The following is a 14,512-nucleotide window of genomic DNA, read 5'->3' as shown; positions in this document are numbered from 1 at the left end:
CAAAACCTTTGAATGCCAGTGACATTTTTTTTTATCTCAGCCAAAGCCAAATTGTCTATAAAAAAAAATCTATAAAACAATCAAGCCAGATCAAAGTTTTATTGTGTAGTCTATTGGCATGAACTGGAAATTGCAACTGCCTGGAGCGGAGAGTGTCAATTTAAAAGCCTGTCTTGTGGCTTAGAAGCTAATAAATGATGACATAAGTATTCTTGATTTGTAACAAAGATAATGTAACTTGTGTAGGACATAATTTGCTTTTCCGTGTCTCTCTTACCCATTCTGTAGATGAGCTCATCTTCAATGGGGTTCTCCTTTTTCTTAGTCGTGCTGTACATACTGGAAGGCCGTCGCACTGCCTTCTGCCGTATGTGGCCAGCCGTGCCACTGGGGGACTTCACCCTCCGCTTCACATCGTCTGGAGATTGCGGAACATCTGACGGCTTAACTGCTCGCAGTCGGAAAGGGCTGCCACGTACCGGCTGTCCGTACAGCAGCAAAGAAAACGAGTACTCTCCCTCAGAGCGTAACGTGTAGCCCACCTCGTATGTTCCATTCTTATTGTCCGTTATCTCCGTCTCTGCAGCCCGGCTCCCATCAGCGGACGTTATCTCTGCTTTTAAAACTGCGTTTCCTGTCCGCACCAGCTCCCCATCCTGCAGATAGGGTTCACTGAGTCAATTTCCGAACAACACAAAATCTTCAATATTCACACGGCAGCCACTAAAGAAGCACTTTCCACACATGCATGAGAAGCTTATAATAGATTTCTTTTCATAAAAATAATCCCTGAAAATTGCCTCGGTGACCAGAGTAGCCACCGTGAAATAACTTTTGGAAACGAACTCTGATAAATGCTATGAATTAAAATGAAAAGCTAAATTGAAATAGCCACACACAAGAAAAGCAAATAAATGTCAGTAAACCCATTAGAGCCAAAGCAAAAAGTAAATGGCTTAATTTACACATATAGCAGAACAATATTACGATAGTAAAGCAACATAATTCAGAGACAGTACTTTGTCTTTTGTTGTCACAGTAATAGTTTGGTGTTGCCCAGTTGCTGCATGGCGGAGGCCCTCTCCTGTGGCCACGGAAGTGTGAGCCACAGCTGCTGTGGTGAGGAGAACACCCAGGTTCTGGATGGAGCGCCGCAGGCCCTCGGTCTCCACCTTGAACACACAGCACATTTGAATTTTTGAGTTTCTTAATACTTTTTATTATTATTTTTTATTATTAAGTCTTTCTGTGTCTGCAGCTGGTAACTACTAACAAGCTAATGGTACTTTACGACTGGGTTTATACATTTGTTTTATTACCCACACCGAGGAGGTAATGTTTTTGTAGCATTGCATGCCTGCTGTTCAATCTGCTGGTATATGGGAATTGTAAATATTACTTTTGCTGCACTACAAGCTTCTTTCATTACATTTAAAAAAAGAAAACAAACTGAATATATAAAAAAAATCCTATAAAAGTAAACACTGCCCACAGATTGAGCTGCCTTGGTGGAGATTTGTCCTTTCTAAGTACTGCTTGTTATACATGTAGTCAAATTACAGTCACGTGAAAAATAAAAAGTTTCGACAGGACTCACGCAGACCTGCGATGCGACAATGTAGGAGAATCAGTCAAACCACCACAATAAAAACAGAGGTCACAACAGACAGCAGTCGTTACCTGGCAGTCCAGGTGTGCATTCTGATGAGGTTTCTCTGGGAAGTCATGTCTGGCCAGCGCGTTTACTCGCTCACTCATTTGCTTCTGAACCAGCAGCACCTATTCTTACAGGAGATGCATACTGTATTTTATTTAAAGTCCTTCCCCCCCATCTGTACCTTTTAATACAGAACAATATAACTACTGCAGAACAGACATTCTGCTACATTGCTGCATGAAACTTGAGAGTCAAATCCTATAATCCTGTTTGACAGGTTGCTGGTATATAAAAATTTGCCTGCCCACCTCAGTAGCACTACCATGGCTGAGAGCTTGCTCTGTGAAACTGCAACTGCTCTGAATATGTTCCTTCCCCTGGAGGAGAGCTGAAAGCTGGGCCTGCAGGACCTGTGCTCAAGAATGAGAAGGAATAAGAGAAAACAGACACAGGAGGGTCAGTAGAGCATGTTAAAACAATACTGAAGATGAGAAAAAGCAGCTGAATACATTAAAAAAGAGGAAAATTAGGAATTAAATGTCAAGAAAGCAATAAATCTCTGGTATTAAGGACAAAAACATATGCATGTGCATATACATGAGTGAATGAACTGGTCATCAACTAACTTTCTGCTTGGTACTGCAGATATTCTCCAAGTCTGTGATGAGGGCCGTCTTGCGCTGATGCAGCGCCTGTTCCAGCTCTTCAAATGTACTTGTAATTTCCGCTACTGCCTCATTCTTCCTTTCACTCAGCTGTCGAGAGATCTCACTCACCAGCTCAATGGCTGCTGTTAACTGAGGTAGCCTGCAACATGAAACAAGGTGAAAATGTATTCCATAGCAGCTGAACACAATGAAAATGTCTGACAGATGAGGCACAGTGTGCACAGATCGCCTAAGGTCTGGACCAAATGCTTAAGCTGCTTAAAGCTTTCCCGAGGTATCAAGACCCCCACCTGCTGTGTATGGCATCCAGCTGTGTCTTCAGCGTAGCCTTGTGCTGTTCCACCACATCCCGCAGAGGAACAGTCATGTGCTCCCTGTGCTCGCCCTCTGTGCACTCCAAACACATGGCTGTCTCACATGACTCGCAGTAGAACTCCATCACCTGCAGAGGGAGACAGAGCGAGTCATTCTCTTGCAAAAAAAGAAATTAATGTAACATTCAGTTCCTTTTACACCAATTACTGCTTGAAATAACATGGAAAGGAATTTAGGTAAGGTGATGACTTGAGTAGCATATCTCAAAAGAGCTTCTCACCTTTCCTTCGTGGTTTGGGCAGCAGAGCGGCTTCCCTGCAGCTGCAGCACTGACTGATTCCAACACACTGCAGGCCTCTGGCCGCGAGCACTCTGGGTCTCGTTGAAGGACCTAATGCAATACATTCTTATATTCAGTGTGGAACAAGGAGGTATTTCTTTATTTTGTTATTTGTAATGCGCATTTGAATTATCTGGCTAATGCATTGTGTTTTCAAACCTCCATAAGATTAGTGATGAAGAAGTTGTTCTGCAGGGCACAAACTCCTTTCTCTGGCAGGATAGATGTCTGCCGGCACACTGGGCATGAGAGTGTCAGAGACTCAGGGGGAATGTAGGTCTGGAGACAGCTGAAGGAAGAGGCCAACAAATATATAAATATAAAACTTAGATAACCAATACAGCAGAAAAAAAAAGAAGAGGAAGGTGTGAGGAAGACAGAGCAATCACATAATAAAGAGAGGCAGTGCCTAAATAGTGCTCCTGTCACAACAAATAAGGCAATAGAGTGGATTTAAATCAATACAGAGCCCACAGGCGTGAGAGAAAACATGTACACTCTCTTTGAGTAAGTGAGCATCTGGCAAATCAATTTGACTAACAGAGTCACTAAGAGGCAAAACAGTTCAATCATGAATACATGTGAAGTGCATTTTTTAAGGCTTTTTTCTGTTTGTGCATCTATGTGTGCGTTTGTGTAGTTTGGATTCTGGCCTGGCTTCACGCATGCTAGTAGTCACATCTATCCTGCTTGGCTCTACATGCTAAAGATTTTTCCAGGTTTGGTTAACAAGCCCACTGGAGTGTATCAACAACATTAGACGCTAACAAGGGAAAAAACCAAAGCCAGTCAGTAACTTTCAGGTGCAGTATGCAGACTGCAATGCATTCCTTGTCTACAGCCCAGGTGCCCACCCTCAGGTGATGTACAGCTGTATTTCTTTAGTTTCTGTAGTTAATGATTTGGCGATTAATACAGTAAGAAACCCTGAGTCAGTTCTCAGGATAAGTCTCTGTGTTTTTACAAAAGTATGTTTGGCAGCTGCTTAGGCTGCATGCTGGAACAATTATATTTAATTTATGACAGCATACAAGCTCGTATCAGCCAAGCCTCCCTGTTTCTGCTTCTGAGAACAACTGAGAGGTTGAACGAAAACATTTTTTCTATCAAATATTTTGTCAAAAATCAGACATGAAGCCCGCTGGGAGCAGCAGGCAGGGATTCAAGGGTAAGAAAATGTTATTTATCTATTCTAATTGCTTTTACTGTTGTTGTAAAATGTAATTATTTTGGCATCATTTCTATATTATGAAGTAGTCGTATCCTGAGGTTATATGCAAAAATGACAATCACATACAGAGGACATTGGGAGCAAAATGAAGCAAAGTAACACCCTCCCAAAAGGAATAGGCCCAGCGGGTGTTTGCACCACACCCCTCTTTAAAGTACATAAACCCACCCCAGCATTAAAACATCTGTCCGGAAATATTGCGTATAGCCCTAGACAAAAATCTGTTCACCTCAGCAGGACTCCACATCACATGCTATCCAGTTAAACCAGGGATTAAACTTGCCCTCCGGTGGGCAAATGCAGCTCAGACTGCATGGGGGAAAAAAAGAGAATTATCTCATACTGTGTGGCTTTTAAAAAGCCATTCGATAAATATTTGGTAGATCGTGGGTTTAGGAGCAAACCAGTCTGAAACATAATCCTGGTTTTCTTCTGCAGCCAACAATATGCCCCTTCTTCATTCTCCATCCTCCCACCATGACCCACAACAAGCTTTCAAAAAGCTTCCTCCTGCTTGGCTCGGCTCTAGCATTGTCACCTGAGGGGGTGTCATCCTTCCCAAGAAACTGTGGATTGAGCCACTGTAATTGTGTCTCTCAACAGTGAGCCTTTTTTCAGACTGCAGTCCTTGACAGTCCCTGATGCTGAGGAATGCACTTATCCCAGCAGCGTCAGTGACGAGAAGCGCTCTGAGCTTTTTAATTGTGTGTAGGGATTTGCAATAGACGAGGTTCCTCTATTGGCCAGCGTGTAGGTATGACAGGAATTCTATGATAACAGGGTAAGAGACAGGATTTACTAGAAGAGAGACAGGTATGGTAAACAATGTACTGTAGCTCCTTTGAATGGCCAGAAATAGCTACATGCAGCAGACAGTGCGAGCAGCAGTAATTAGGACTCCTGACCGGTGTCATTGACGCAGACAGCACAAACATTAGTTACCTTTCACAGAAGGTGTGCAGGCAGGGCAAGACCTTGGGGTTGCGGTAATGATCCAGGCAGATGCTGCAGACCAGAAACTGCTTGTCTATCTGACGCACCACAGGGCTGGTACTTCCAGCCTCGCGCTTGGCCATGGCAAAGGAAATTTAAAGCCACGGACAACGACAGCAGTTAACCTAACAAGAGAAAGAGAAAGATGAAAATATTAAAGAAAAATGCTGCACTCCAGCTTTTTCTTTGGTCTTCTTTGCTGAGCTATTGTTCAGCAAACTTTTCAGAGAAGGTACCAGGAACCAAAGCAAAACAAAGCTGTTTAATGCCTTGATCAGAACAAGCACACTGTTATGCAGTTATTTCTAGGTTAATACCAGAGCAACGTCATCTGAAAGAGAGCTGAAAGAGGCTTGCAGTTCATGCTCAGCAGATGCACATGAACCATTATGGCCAAATGCGTGAGTAACACATTAAAGTTATAAAATACAAAAATAAGCAAAGAAGGCGTAAGAAAGAAAAGGCTTTGTAACGAGCAAGTAAGCACTCAACAAAAGGGTTGTTTTTTTGGTTTTTTTTTTACAAATCCACAATAATCCATTGAAACAGTCGTAGTTTTGAACATACAAAAAAACAAAACATAAGACGTTTAAGCTGGAATAGGCTTAATTTCTTATTTTATGAACCACACAGCTACATTTTCACATTCACAGCAAACAGCACACCTCTGTAGGTAGAAGTTACATGAAAGCCAGAAACCAACTGTAGGGTGACCAGAACAGAGAAGTCTGTTATTGTTCTCACATTAGGAAAAAAAAGCTATATATATGATGCAAGGTATGGATATTTTGCCTAGCAACACAAACCCCTGCTGCCTCCACATGGCCCACTTTCACATTCAGCAGTGCAAGGTCAGCAAATACGGCAAAATTAATTACAGCAGTAAAAAAAATGCTAGTGAAGCATCGCTTGCAAGATCAGGTGTTAACTGAAAACAAGCATCCAGTGCAAATATTGTACATACGTAACAAGAGGTCATAACCACATAGCTTGACTTGATGCATGGCTTGAATTTGCACTTTTGTTGAATGCTGTTCATATCATTTTCATCTCTCTGTTGCTAACAGCAATGAATCCAGCCACATTTTCTCAGTAGGTCAGCACATGCATTATTCATGCATCAGGCATGCACTCATGTGCTCATACAGATGGAGGGGTGAGCGAAGAGTAGTACATGCCTCAAGTAAATACACAATGATAGGAAAGCAGTTATAAACATTACACACACACACTGACTATCATTATCCCCCCACCAGACTTTCCCTCCTGTCTGCACATCTGTCGCTGCTGGATCTAATACAGCTCTCAATCCCCTGTCCCATCTCCGCTCGTGTCCTATTGTTAGTTGTTGCCCACCGAGCATGAGCACGCGCACGGACACTCACACACCAGAGTGGGTAAAAGCCAAGCTGTATCTTTCCAGTCTTTGCACAGAGGATCCAATGACATACAGTCCCCACACTGGGAGGGTAAAGGTCACATCTTAAGCCATCAACTCCAAGAACAACATGTCACATTTTTACTCGGGTTAATGTCATGGTCCTGGGCCATGTTGGCCCAGTGTTCTTAGTTTCCTTGTATGTTTGTATTTTGTTCCTTGCTTAGGCCATGTTTTTTGAGTTGCCCTGTTGTGTTGTTCCCTAAGTGTTTTCCCTTCATGGCTTTTACCCCCTGTGTGCCCCTCTGTGTATCTGTGAGCCCTCGTCTCTCCTTATGTTTTATTCCATGTTTCCCCTGCCCATTATGTCTAAGTTCCCCCCGTGCTCTCTCTTCCCCCTGTGTGCCCTCTATGTATTTATGAGCCCTCGTCTCCCTTTGTGGTTGTTTCATGTTTCCCCAGCCCGTTATGTCTGTGTTTTCCCCGTGCTCTCTCTCCTCCTGTCTGAACCTCTGTGCACTTCCTGTTTACTTTGTGACTCTCACGCCCGTACATGTCATGTTCAGTTCACCCCGCCCTGTCTCGTTATGATTATCAGTGTCACCTGTGTTCCCCGTGTGTTCCCACTTTCCTCGTTAACCCTCTGTGTATTTCTGTCTGCGTCTCCCTCTGTTCAGCGTGACGTCGTCCCTCATGTTGTGTGGATCTTCCTGTGCCTTCCTGCGAATGTTAGTTTACTTTTTCCCAGTTAGTTCTGTATTTCCTGTATTCTGCCGTGCCAGCATTAAAGCTGTGTTCTTTAAGTTTATCCCCGTGTCTGTGAGTCTGCATCCTGGGTCCTTCTCCTGCCTGCCGCACAGCGATTCATGACAGTTAAAGACATGCAGGGTGTCAAACGGAAATGATTAGCGGTAAGTAGCTTATGTTTTGTCTAAATCGAAATATGCATTGTTCTCCATAAGTCCTCTGCTTTAAACCGGCATTTCAAGAGTATCTAGTTGTCTCTGCTGGACTCCAATGAAAAGAAGCTGGAATGTCTCCCGAGTGTAGAAATAATGGGGGGATCAACTACAGGATGTATTCAGTTCTTCAGCACAGTTCTCACACTTCTCCGTCATTCTGTTTTTCTGTACTAGAACACACCGATACTAATATCATCTGTTATGACGTCTGTCTAAATTTAGACTCGTGTATTAGTGACTAGACGAGGAAGCAATGACAGTGAGGCTAAAATAAGACCACCGGTCCTCGGGACAGCAGGACAGTGAGGTGATTTGTGTCCATTCATTTACTGCTGGTTTCACAGCACTTTTCTTGGGTGGACCGCTGTGAAAGAAGAATGCGGAGTCTGAAAAGTGCCAAATAATAAGTACTCTTCCTTAAAACACTGGAATAAAGATTAAAGTAGCAGTGTGAGATGATGCAACTTTCAAAAAAGAAACTTAATTTAACATGTTTTTTTTTTTAATTTTTGTATCTAAACTATAGCTGAGGCAAACCTTTTGCACTTTCGAGCTTTAAAATGAACTTGATGGAGACATGAAAAGCAAACGCTGTAACATCAAGAAGATTTGACCGCCGTGGATGCACATGAATGAATACACTCGTGCGTGTACACGGTTACATGAATTCAGCAGACCAAGTTTTGACACGGGCCCCATCTTCATTCATGCTCACTTAAACTCCTAAGTAGGCCACGATGCTTAGTTTTGATGGTCTAAAGTATCCATGACCAGTTTTTAACTGACAGGCTTTAAAGTGAGTGAAGGGAAGCAGATTTAGAATTTAAACTCAGCAGTTAAAGGCACTGGGATGGGATAAAGCCAAACACATTCAGGATGCATGAAGAAAAATTATGCATGAAGAGGACGCGTCTTTGAGAGAGCTGCCAACTAATACCATAAAAGCAAAAATGTGTCATAATTCTCCTGGCCATTATAAACACAGTAATAATAGCAGCAATGCTGCTGGTGACCTTAGATTAAGTAATTCCCCAAACTCGCAGTATTATAGTATTTGAGTGCTGAGCTAATTGTTTTTGTGTGTGCGCTTAAGCGCATGTGTCACGTTCTGTTTACTGTTGGCTTTACAGAACACAAAAGAGACCATGTTCTTCGTCTCATTCACGACCGAAACCTCTGCTGGTGCTTTACCGTACCACAGGATCCTCACAGTTTGGGTGAACTCTCTCTTACAGAACACACATGCAGATAAACCTGAAAAAGTGGCAAGACGGGATATCAAATGTCTTCTTCTCGCTTAAGAAGCATGGTGGGAGAGAGATGGGTTAGAGCGCGAGACATTTTAACAGGCCAGAGAAATAATGCAGGAGAAGTATGATACTCTCTGCTGTCTTCTCACTGTGATACACCTGTGCAACACCAACAGATAAGAGCTGACAGCCTGTGTAAACACACAAAACACCAACACTCCACTGTGATGACAGGTGAGCTGATACTGTAAAGTTACACACACACACACACACACACACACACACACACACACACACACACACACACAGGCAAACATGGACATGAAAACAAAAACAAACAAACACAAAGTCGACAGAGACACTACCTACTGTCGGTGAAGTGGAGTACATCTGTCTAGAAGACTTCATGGCAACTCTGTGTTAAGCCACTGTAGCACTCAAGAACCAGCACACGCCCTGAGTCACACACTCTTGCCTTCTAGTCTCTCTCCTCTGACCGCTCTTCCTTTTCCCTTTTCCTTCTCTCGCTTTTCCCTTTTCCATGCAAGGCACACGCACTGAAGAGGGCTGAGTGGGGATGACAACAAAGGGTGGGACTGTAAATTGAAAGTCCCTCCTACTGTCAGTGCCGTTTACAAGCATGAGCTCACTCTATGCCCTCCTACTGCTGTGCTCTGATTGGCTGGGAAACCTAAACCAGCAAGCAAGATGTATTGCATCATGGGCCAACAATTTGCGCTGGACTGGGGGGTGTGAGTGTTGGACAGAAAATCTTAAAATCCAAAGAACATGTTGCACAAAAGTCCTGCTGAGTAATAATTAAATTTGTGAAATACTTTGCACAATGATTAGAATATATGTTATATTTGTATAATCTAGTATCCAGTTATGAGGAATTATGTCATTACTTGGCCATCCAAGCATGCAGATGCATGCTTGCAGACACATTTAGGGCAGCCAAATAAAACAGACTTATATAATTCATGAAGTCACTTACAAAAAAAATAACTTTAAGTGAGACTATCAGAGCATATGCCCTCTCCATCTAGTATCAAATTACACATATGCACGGATTAAGACGGACACTCTGAACTGAAAAGGGGATCATCATTATGAAATTTCTTGCCGTGGGATAATTTTGCACTCAATCCCTTAAATGACCCGTCCTTGTGATGTGGTCAGAGTATAATCTGAAGCCAGAGGTGACGATTCTCTGACAAAAAACATCAATCTACATTTAATCTGTTCGGATTAAGTCCAGTCCTCTCTCCTCCCACGCTCTACTTCCTCTGCACCCACCCACACACACACCTACCTTTCCAAAATTCTGTCATCCTAAACTCAAAACGCAGACTGATGTGCTAGATGTAACAGGAAGTAGAGGGATAAGAGGATGAAGACAGAATGAGATATGAGCAGCCGTCTGAAGGGAATTTATTGTTGCCTCATCGATGTTCTGGCAGTTTTGTACATTTTTGTGTGGCATTGTATGGCACTTTCAAAGCGCAAGGAATTTTTGTAGCCACTTATAACTGTTAAACAAGCGGTTTGAAAACTTGTGCAACTTGATAGTTACAAGATAGCACTTACTAACATGTCACCATTGGATGAAACAGTCTATGAGCACATCTTGTTTTTGGGTTCCATAGAGAGGGTATCTGGCGTGACCAATATACTCAATGCATCACTGCAGCATGGGCCACCTTTTCAAAAAGGCCCTTGTCATCTCTGCAGTGAGCACTCGAACTCAAAAGCATTATTAGTTCTCCACAGTTTCTGCTGAAGCGACAGTTCGTTCAGAATATATGACACCTGCAGTTATTAAATGGGAAGAAGATGAACCACCACTGGTATCACCAATGAGCCCCTTGAAATAAGTAAAGGTAATATGAAAGGAGTGTGCCGAAAAAGACCTTTTTTCTCTTTTTTATTCCAAAATAAATAAAGATTGCAATTAAGTCTTTTTCATTTTTATTACACTAATGCTTTTGGATGAACACACAGCTGCAGTTAAACCTGCGACTTGCGTAATGTCAACAGTCAAAAGAAACCGTTCTGCCTCAGGGTTGGAGTAATGACAGCGATGAAAGGGATGTTCCCTTAAAACCCCAAAGAAATAAAATCCAACCCTCACTTCAGGGAGTGAACAAAAAATAATCAAGTAATCAAATAGCTTTCATGCTGCGTTTGTTTTTAATTATTTTTTTGGTGGGGCCTTTGGTGTTCTTTTTCTTTTTGTCAGTCCTGTGAGAACCGACACAACGTGGCAAATGATGTGACAAGAAATGTTACATAAGCGTGAGTAACAAGGGGTTGCTGTACTTTCTTGGAGCCAATAACATACCGGCTCCCAGTGCTGCACATGGGGCTCCCAGTGCTGCACTGTGGCTCAGGGGGGTTGGGAAGCGCATCTGTAACCGGAAGGTCGCCGGTTCGATCCCCGGGCTCTCTGTCCTGGTCGTTGTGTCCTTGGGCAAGACACTTTACTGGTGTTGGCCGATGGCGCAATATGGCAGCCTCGCCTCTGTCAGTCTGCCCCAGGGCAGCTGTGGCTACAACTGTAGCTCGCCTCCACCAGTGTGTGAATGTGAGAGTGAATGAATAGTGGCATTGTAAAGCGCTTTGGGTGCCTTGAAAAGCGTTATATAAATCCAATCCATTATTACCTGATATTTTGCCATTTTTTGCTTGATCTTGTTGTCTGTTAGGTGCTCTACCTACATGACGTAGTGTTTCTCTGCCAAACTCTCTGGAAGCTCAGCTGAGAACATTTGGAAAGATGTGGAAATGATGGAAATTCAGAGAATTAAAAAAAAATCTATCAGAAGCAACACAAGGAACACGCAAATACTGCTGGTTATTTATTCTACAATTACAAATTGAACAGGAAAGATGAAAAGGAACATGATACTGAGATCTCAGAGACTGCTGTGATGGTGCTAGAGTTTGACAGCTCCAGGTCTGACACCATTCCTCAAACACACATAAGCTCTTCAATTCTGAGTCATACTATAGCCCCACAGCAGTCACACGGCAGCCAGCAATCACATAATAAAAAGCATACCTCACTCTCAAATTTGTTGTTACAAAGACATATACACCAGCATAAAATACAAAGATGGTGTGTATAGTCCAGCACGTGTAATCCCCCTTTGTGTGCTCAGCAACCTTTTATTCTCTTGCGCAGTCCACTCTTAAATCCCTACATACATGTATGTATTTCTATATATAGAGCTATCAGTTCTTATTCCCTTCACACACCAGGCACGTGCCCAGCATTGCAAACGCACTGTGCAAAAGCACAGGGATCCTCAGATGACCAGCATAAAAATGACTCCAACATTAAGAAGGAGCCAAACATTCACATCAGCCTCTCTTGTGCATAACTACCGCACATAGTATAGACCTGCAGTTTTTTTATGCATGCTCTTGTGCTACATTCATGTAAACTGGCTATAGCATCAACACTTCAAAGCATGGCCACAAAGTCCTCAGTGTTCGTTTGTTTTTTAGTATCCATCAGTATGTGCGAATGTGTGCAAAGTTACCAATGAAAAAAATAAAGAGCATCACAGCAAGTACTGACCTGCATAATGCTGGCTGTTATGCCTGCATAAGGTTTTATTATCTCAGGTTTTCTAACTGAATTCTCGGCAAGTTATTGTCTAAATACAGATCATTAATTCATCAGACAGATTGTTTTAGGCTACGTAGATGCTGAGACTATATACATCTACTATTGTAAGAAAGACCAGTTACTGTCAGCATGCAGTAAACACAGGTATACTGTACATGAATGTCACTTGACTGAAGGGTAAAAAGAAAATAGTGATGCTTTCTGTCAAATACAGTGGCAGTTATCAAACTGTCTTTACACAACGGCTGGCCTCAGGGAAAGCAGGTGTGTGCATGCATAAATTGTGCAGCGGATGTTCCACTTAACACAAATTTCCTTTCGGCTTTGCAAACTAGTGGAGGCCAGTGTCTAAGTACCAATAGTGTTGACACATTTCCTTCTGCAATTATTCTGTAAATGTTAAATGTCACACTTTTTACTCCACTCTCTCTTCTTAGACCATTAGTTCTATATTCTAATTGTAAACTGCTGAAAAATTAAAAATTAAGAATGACGACTTAAACAATCTAAAGCCTCAAAGGGTTAAGGATTTTGGATCCCGCTGCCCACTATGTCATTTAGTTTGTAAGAAATTACACGATGTATGTCATTAAAGAGTTTCAACTAGAATTGTTTTTTTCAAGCTGTGTCCATGAGCATAAAAAAAATAAACTGCCAAGCAAACTTTTCCAAGTAGAGCGTCGACTGTCTCCAAGACAGCCTGGTGAAATTCAAACAGAGCATCAGAATGAGGAAGAAAGCTGATATAAGTGACTCTGAATGTGGCAGATAGACTGATCTGTATCGATCTACTGGGCTTTTCCTGCACAGCCATCTCTAGGGTTTACAGACAATGCTCTAATAAAGAAAATAGAAAAAATGCTTTGTTGATGCCAGAGGCCAAAAAATAATGGGCAGACATGCAGTGTGCTCATAGGAAGGCAACAGTGACTCAAATAACCACTCGTTACAGCCAAAGATATGTAGAACGGCATCTCTCAGCGCGCAACATGTTGAACCTTAAAGCAGATGCGCCACAGTAACAGAAGAGTGCAGTCGGCTTCACTCATGTCAACTAACTTTGGACTTGTTACCTGGTCTGAGGAGTCTTGATTTCTGCTGCAACTTTTGTATGTAAACAGCATGAAAGCATGAATCCATCCTGTCTTGTATCAACAATCCAGGCTAGTGGAGGTTGAATGTGTGGGGGGTAGGTTCCTGGCATATTTTGGGCCCCTTAGTGCCAACTAAGCATTGTTTAAATGCCACAGCCTACTTGAGTATTATTGCTATCCCTTTATGACAAAAGTGTAACTGTCTTCTGATAACCTGCTAGCAAAGTGTAGCTAATAAAATGGTCGGTCAGTGTATATAATCATAGTATATGAGCAGAAGTTGGTGTTTCAATTATTGTCGACCTGCTCATTCACTGATATTGCCACTATTGCCTACATGTTTTCATAGTAGTCTGTTAGCTAGTTACTGCATTGCCTTGCTTGTTTTGTGCTGGATGGCAATGTGCATCAAGGTCTGTCAAAATAATATTATAATTCCCCGCTAATAGATTATTTACACATATTATTATGCGTTCAGTACTGGCATGTCATACCCCTAAACCCTTTCTGATGATGAACTTTAAACAACATCACATCATACTCTGAAGTCTTCATAGTTAACTCGCAAAACCTGCAGAATAATTGGCAAGTACAGCCTCTAAAATCAGTGTAGCAGCAGAGTAAAGCTGTACCCTGGAGCAACACTTTTTAATCCTTATGCATTTGCTGGAGTTTAATGTTCAGCCGATACACCTCTGGAATAAACCATAAACAAAACACGTTTCTGTGTCTGCTGCAACCTGAAAGCCATTTTATCCATCGACGTATTCACTTTAATGCAAACAGAACTTCATCAAGAGATTCTTGCATGAATAAGATCGAGGCAGACATCAGCACAGAAGTTCAGCTGCACTAAGCCTTGAGAAACAGATACACAAGCAGCTCAGATAGGGAGATACAGCCTCCTTCACATCTCTCAGTGTGTATGATTAAGGGCCAGTGTATGAGAACTCTCAAATTGTAACAACCTCCTAATACGTGACCAAA

General features: G+C 42.3%; 1 protein-coding gene across 6 annotated transcripts in view; it reads right to left on the bottom strand.

The window, feature by feature from the left end:
- The window catches only part of trim3b (tripartite motif containing 3b), a 33,280-nt gene that overhangs the window by 5,648 nt on the left and 13,120 nt on the right, over positions 1-14,512 (bottom strand). For 4 of the 6 annotated variants that reach the window (XM_085289170.1, XM_085289173.1, XM_085289167.1 and 1 more), the window contains 9 exons: positions 5,154-5,329; positions 3,140-3,269; positions 2,921-3,031; positions 2,616-2,767; positions 2,284-2,464; positions 1,966-2,067; positions 1,681-1,779; positions 1,020-1,172; positions 278-656 (listed from right to left, as the gene is read on the bottom strand). In XM_085289170.1, coding sequence (XP_085145296.1) covers positions 278-656; positions 1,020-1,172; positions 1,681-1,779; positions 1,966-2,067; positions 2,284-2,464; positions 2,616-2,767; positions 2,921-3,031; positions 3,140-3,269; positions 5,154-5,287 — 1,441 coding nt within the window. In that variant the 5' untranslated portion in view covers positions 5,288-5,329. Of the gene's footprint in view, positions 1-277; positions 657-1,019; positions 1,173-1,680; positions 1,780-1,965; positions 2,068-2,283; positions 2,465-2,615; positions 2,768-2,920; positions 3,032-3,139; positions 3,270-5,153; positions 5,330-9,159; positions 9,483-14,512 lie in introns of those variants that run through there. The other 2 variants (XM_085289171.1, XM_085289169.1) reach the window with 2 other exon arrangements.

Source organism: Mchenga conophoros, linkage group LG10 (genome assembly GCF_057382185.1).
Source record: "Mchenga conophoros isolate Kocher_MC1m ecotype Shallow Benthic linkage group LG10, M_conophoros_male_GT1.1, whole genome shotgun sequence".
NCBI lineage: Eukaryota > Metazoa > Chordata > Actinopteri > Cichliformes > Cichlidae > Mchenga > Mchenga conophoros.
This window is presented reverse-complemented; position numbering and strand designations above follow the sequence as displayed.